Source organism: Gekko japonicus, unplaced genomic scaffold (assembly GCF_001447785.1).
Source record: "Gekko japonicus isolate JY-2015 unplaced genomic scaffold, Gekko_japonicus_V1.1 scaffold15, whole genome shotgun sequence".
NCBI lineage: Eukaryota > Metazoa > Chordata > Lepidosauria > Squamata > Gekkonidae > Gekko > Gekko japonicus.
The window spans coordinates 1,411,745-1,417,296 of NW_015165830.1; the positions used below are offsets into that span (position 1 = coordinate 1,411,745).

At 44.8% G+C, this 5,552-nt stretch overlaps 1 protein-coding gene across 1 annotated transcript in view; it reads left to right on the forward strand.

The window, feature by feature from the left end:
* Positions 1 to 4,311, forward strand: part of FADS6 (fatty acid desaturase 6) — a 14,053-nt gene extending 9,742 nt beyond the window's left edge. Inside the window, exons 3-6 of the mRNA XM_015410742.1 lie at positions 271 to 451; positions 1,937 to 2,124; positions 2,681 to 2,860; positions 3,253 to 4,311. Of these exons, the coding sequence (XP_015266228.1) occupies positions 271 to 451; positions 1,937 to 2,124; positions 2,681 to 2,860; positions 3,253 to 3,402 (699 nt within the window). The 3' untranslated portion in view covers positions 3,403 to 4,311. The remainder of the gene's footprint in view (positions 1 to 270; positions 452 to 1,936; positions 2,125 to 2,680; positions 2,861 to 3,252) is intronic.
* The last annotated feature ends 1,241 nt before the right edge of the window (positions 4,312 to 5,552 follow it).

Here is a 5,552-nt window from a genome sequence, read left to right on the forward strand (position 1 = left end):
GGGGGGGGGGGGGGGGGGGGACACACAAGGTTGAGGTTGGCCAGTGACTGCAGGAGACACCAGCATTAGATTCATTGATGTGCTACAGCCATACAGCCACATGTATGCTAACAAGAGAGCTCAAAGAATATTCAGAGTACTGAAAGCTTTTTTTTTTAATCCCTGTCTGTGTGTGCACACTGCTATTTTCAGTTCTGTGGCTCCTGCATCTACATTCTGTATACATGTGCCTGTAATGTCCTTTTTTCAAAATCTTTTTCTCTGTCCCAGGTTTGCTCAGCGTTCACAGCAGAACAGGGGTCCTATAACCATGTGAAGCTGCACCATGCCTACACAAATGTCATTGGTCTGGGGGATTCTAGTACATGGAAGCTTCCTTTCCTGAACCGTTATGTCTACATGTTCATTGCACCCATAGCATTACCTGTTCTCACTCCTTTAGTGGCAATTGGTATGTTGCTTTCCTCTAAGATCTATTACATATTGGTATAACCTTTGTAAATCAACTAGATCCTAGGTAATGCTAAGAACCTAAATTCAGAAAACTATTATTCCATTAGTTCATTAAAATTATTTTCTACCATCCTCATTCACCAAATGCATTGTGCACCATTTTTTGTTCTTTGATGTGGAAGAATTAAACTGAGAAAGTCCTAGTTATCTAATCCAACTATCTGCCCCAAGGCAAGATTCATCCACCCACCAAGCCCTTCCCAGATCCACCTACTCAGTTCAGAAAACTGTGTGCAAAGAGCAAACAGAAGTGCCCACAAAGCATAGCTCCAGATGTCTGAAGTAAGAAAGTAAATCTATAACACTAGAGGATAATAGGAAAAGCACCTGGGATTAGTAGCCAATCTGATTTGTGGGTAAATCCCTTCCTGAATTTAAATATGATGATCTGTCAGGACTTGTACAAAGCAAATCTTGGTAACTGCATCCTACCCACAGCAGTTGTCTTGCAAAATAACTTAATGCTATCCAGCATCTATGTCTTCCTCTGATTTTCAAGCAAAACATTTTAATGGCCATTTTGTATTAGAGTTGTATCCACATCTGTCTTTAGTTTTCAGATTTTCAGATTCACAGCACGATTCTTTGTTCTGTTTTAAAATAAATTCTTATTGATTCTATAGCTAATTGTATTTTAGAGTAGAAAAACGATCAATGATCAAGATAATCCAGCAGCACATGAAAAACCCTGACATTTGCCATAAAAGAAGCTTCCAACCTTATTGGTCAATGAAAAGTATTTCAAAATGTTACCTTTTAAGGCGGTAGTCTTCAGGTCCTGGGCTGGCAGTCTCAGGTGGGTCACACAATACCCTGCAGAGGCACCATTTTTTGTTGCATTTTGGCAGACGCTGAGGCTAGTAGTGCTGAGAGGAATGGCAGAGTGGTAAGGCCACTCAGTAGTAGAGGACTCCTCCATAGATCTGACCCATAGCTTTTCCCTCACATGCTACACCTTATGGTGTGTGGCTTGTGTTTCTGTCCCCAGCTCTCTTGGCCCACTGGCCTCAGTCCTGACCATAACTCTGCCCAGGGGTCATTTTGTAGAAAAAGAGGTGCAGGAGCTCATTACCATAACTCATTAGCATAACTTATTTGCATATGCCACACACCCTGACATCACCGGAAGTGTGTCAGAAGGCAACACCCACTGCTCAGGCTCCACTGGACTGTTTTGGCTTGCTAGCTATGGGGGGGGGGGGGAACGTGCAGATCTGTCCTCGCAGAGGAGGGAGAGCTTGTACCTGAAAGGGGGGGGCTCTGTAGCTTACCTGGCTGCTTCTTGCTCTGACTGAGGGCTGCTGGGAGCAGGGGGTGGGGTCTGTTGCATATGACTGCCCCCTGGGCTCTTTACTGCTGGAGCTCCGTTCCTGTGCACTCCTGCAGGAAATGACCCCTGACTCTGCCCCTGTTGTTTTCATAGGCTTACTTAAAGAAGTTGGATTGAAAACAGCCATCCGGACCTTCTGCTGCATCTTCCTTGGCCTATACTCCCATTACTGGCTCCTGCTCAATATCTCAGAGTTCCAGTCTGTATGGTCTGCTCTCGCCTGTATGCTGCTCACTCGATCTTTACTTGCCCATCCTTACATCCATGTTAACATCTTCCAGGTAAGGCTGTATAGGGTTCTTCCTGTTTCCTGCACAAGTTGGATATGTTGATTGGCTGCTGTGAATAGTATGGACTGGCTGGCCCTTTGGGCAATTACAAAGCCTCTTCCCATCCCTACAGTCCAGAGCTGTGTTTTAAGGTTTATTTTTTAAAAAGAAACAGGTTGGCTTTTTAAAAGCGACAATAAAGGATAAACATGTCAGATGCTTGAGGAAATGTTTTTAAAAAACAAAAGCTTGCGTGTGGGGGGGGGGCAATGCCCCTCACCAGGGTACTTGGTGATATATCAGTGTAGGGTTGATCCTTCAGGTAAACAGTGAGTAATTGGTGTATCTCTCCCAAAGGTGCTAGCCTGTTCTTTTTGTGTAAATCAGTGTTTCCTCCTTGAAGAGTGTGATCAGTACCTACAAAGGATTCAGGAAACGGGCAATCTGACATTATTCATTTCCTGCTTTCTCCTTGACTGTCGTTCTTCCAGTCAGATTTTGGCTCTACAACTTTTTAACAAAGATCCAAAACAGCAACTCTGCTGTGTTTTTTCCTCTCTTCTTGCAGCATATTGGCCTCCCAATGTTCGCTCCTGATAAGAAGCCAAAACGGATTCACATGATGAGCTGTGGCGTTCTGAACTTGCCTCGAAATGCGCTGTTGGACTGGACCTTTGGCCACTCACTCATCAGCTGCCATGTGGAGCATCACCTTTTCCCAACACTTTCTGATAACATGTGCCTGAAGGTGTGAGGCTGAGTGGTGATGTGGCTGTTTCGAAAGGAAAATGAGAGGGGGGCATTCATGTACACTCAGGGAGAAGGGTACATAACTGATTAACAATGGTGCACAATTCTTGTGAAGCCAAGAGAATCCGATTCCTAGAGCTGGAAAGTACTACAGTTTTGGAGCTGGGACTGCTTTCAGACAGAAATAGAGGACTTTGCCAAAGCCACTAATATCGCCCCCTTCCGTGGCCAGCTGTCAAGTCCCGTTGTCCCAAATGTGACTCATCCTCTTTTGCCTTTGCAGTTAGCACATAGGGAGCCAGGCTAGAATGGATCTGGGGGCTGACCAAAATGGTGGTAAATATTAGTAATTACATGCCACAATATGCTAACGTTGCTTTTCCCTTTTAGATCAAGCCAGTTGTTTCTCAGTACTTAAAAGAAAAAAACCTGCCTTATAATGAGGATGGTTATCTGTCCCGCTTGAAGCTGTTCCTGAACAAATATGAAGAACTGATGGTCCATGCACCACCCATTACGGAACTTGTTGGAATTCAGTGATGGCACCTTTGGGGTGCCAGCGAGGATAGCCATAAGGCAAGAACATTTGTTCCCAGGATCAAGGAATTCAGAACCCAATTTAGGACTTGATCAAGTGATTAAGGAGAAATCCAGCAGGTCTTGAATGTCTTCCAGTTGAACAACTGTAGAAACGACACAACTCTAAGAAACTCCAACTACTACACGATGGGTCAAAGGGCAAATTGGTAGCTCCAATATTATAGCATCAAGAGAGAAATATTTCAACAGCTTCTATTTTTTTCCCACTGCTCTGTTTTAACTTTGCACGTCAACACGTTTGATGTGTTCCTTCTGCTATTTTGCAACCATGGGGAGGAAATTATAAGGGCTGTTTCATATGTTATGTTTCTGCAAGATAATTTCCAGATAGGAAAATACTTGTACAATGCAAAATATATAAAGAACTATGTGGGGGGTTGGGGGCCTTTATTTCCTCCATGCAACAGCAGGGTAGGCTATGGCTTACTGATCTGAGAATACATAATGGAGAAAGAAAATGGCACTGTTTTTATAGGAATATATACACATAGAGGTTATTTTTGTGAGAGGAAAAAGCAAAATATGATCAGGCTCTAAGTGAATCCTGTGTGCACAGTATAACTCAGGGATTTCTTGACAAATTAAACTAAATCGTATCAGTAAGTCATGACTGGGACCACTGTGGATGGTTTCTTTTCTGATGAATGCGTTCCAATCTTTTCCATGTAGAAAATTTTGCCTTTCTGCAAAAGGAAAATACAAAAGTTACATAAGGCCAGGGACATATAATCTTCATTAATGGTAGACTGTTAGACTGGCACTGCAAAGGAAGTCTCAAGCAAGGACTGCTGCTTGTCTGGAACTTGCTATGGAGCTGTACAGGGGTTGGAACAGCGGAGAATAATTTAACTGCTCATCCCATGTAGCAGGCTGAATAGCCGTGATTAGCCTGATCTTGTCAGAGCATGGAGGCCAAGCAGGGTCAGTATTTGGATGGGAGACCACCAAGAAAGCCTGGGGTTGCTATGCACAGCAAGGCAATGGCAAACCACCTATGCACACCTCTTGCCTTGAAAACCTCATCGTCCTGGGGTTGCTGTGAGTTGATTGGCACAGGAGGGGAAGAGGACTGGAGGACAGAAGAGTGAACTATTGGGGGGGGGGGGAACATTACAATGCTATTCGGTAATCATTAGTGTCCAGCTAACCTTCTCTAGGAGCTGCGGTGGCTCAAGTGGTTAAGATGCTGAATTGCAGGCTGTGGAAGGTCGGTAGTTCAGCAGTTCGAGACCCGAGTGTGCCGCATGATGGAGTGAGCGCCCGTCTCTAGTTCCAGCTCCTGCCAACCTAGCAGTTCGAAAGCGAGAAATTGCAAGTAGATAAATAGGTACCACTTCGGTGGGAAGGTAACAGCATTCCGTGCGCCTTGGTGTTTAGTCATGCCGGCCACATGACCACGGAAACGTCTTCGGACAGCGCTGGCTCTTCGGCTTTGAAACGGAGATGAGCACCGCAACCCTAGAGTCGGATTCGACTGGCTTTCGAGCAAGGGAACCTTTACCTTTTTAATCTTCTCTAGTGCAAAAGCCTTTAACTGAGATTCTGCAACAGGAGGACAGTCCAGCAGGCTATTGAATATGTCTATGATCTTCAGACCAGTTCCTGCTGTGCTCTGTCTTTCTCACTGCTTTGTACTCTATCCATCCCCCCACTCTCTGGTTGCACAAGATGTTGCTGTTTTGTCCAATGTGCCATCCTCTGTTATTTGTTGTATCTTGGTACTTTTCAACTTGAACCCAGATCAGCTCGTGATGTGAGTGCATTTGGAACAAGGAGAAGAGTGTGGAGGTCTTCATGAGGCAGGAAACTAAGGAAAGATACAGCGCATATGCAAGGGCATAACCTTCCTACACATCCCCACTTCAGCTTCATAAAAATGGGCGGCAAAGTTGTCATTGCAGGCCAACCTGATTCAGTATCTGGGATACCTGCCCATTCCACTCTGCAGTGGTAGAAGAAGAAAGACACCTTTGCTGCATTCACTGCTGTGAAAACCTATGAAGCCACTTGAACCACAGCCATCTGCTTGCCTCCTCCTGCTTCAGTTCCTCCATGTACTGGGAGAGGATGCTTTTGAGCAACTGCATCAG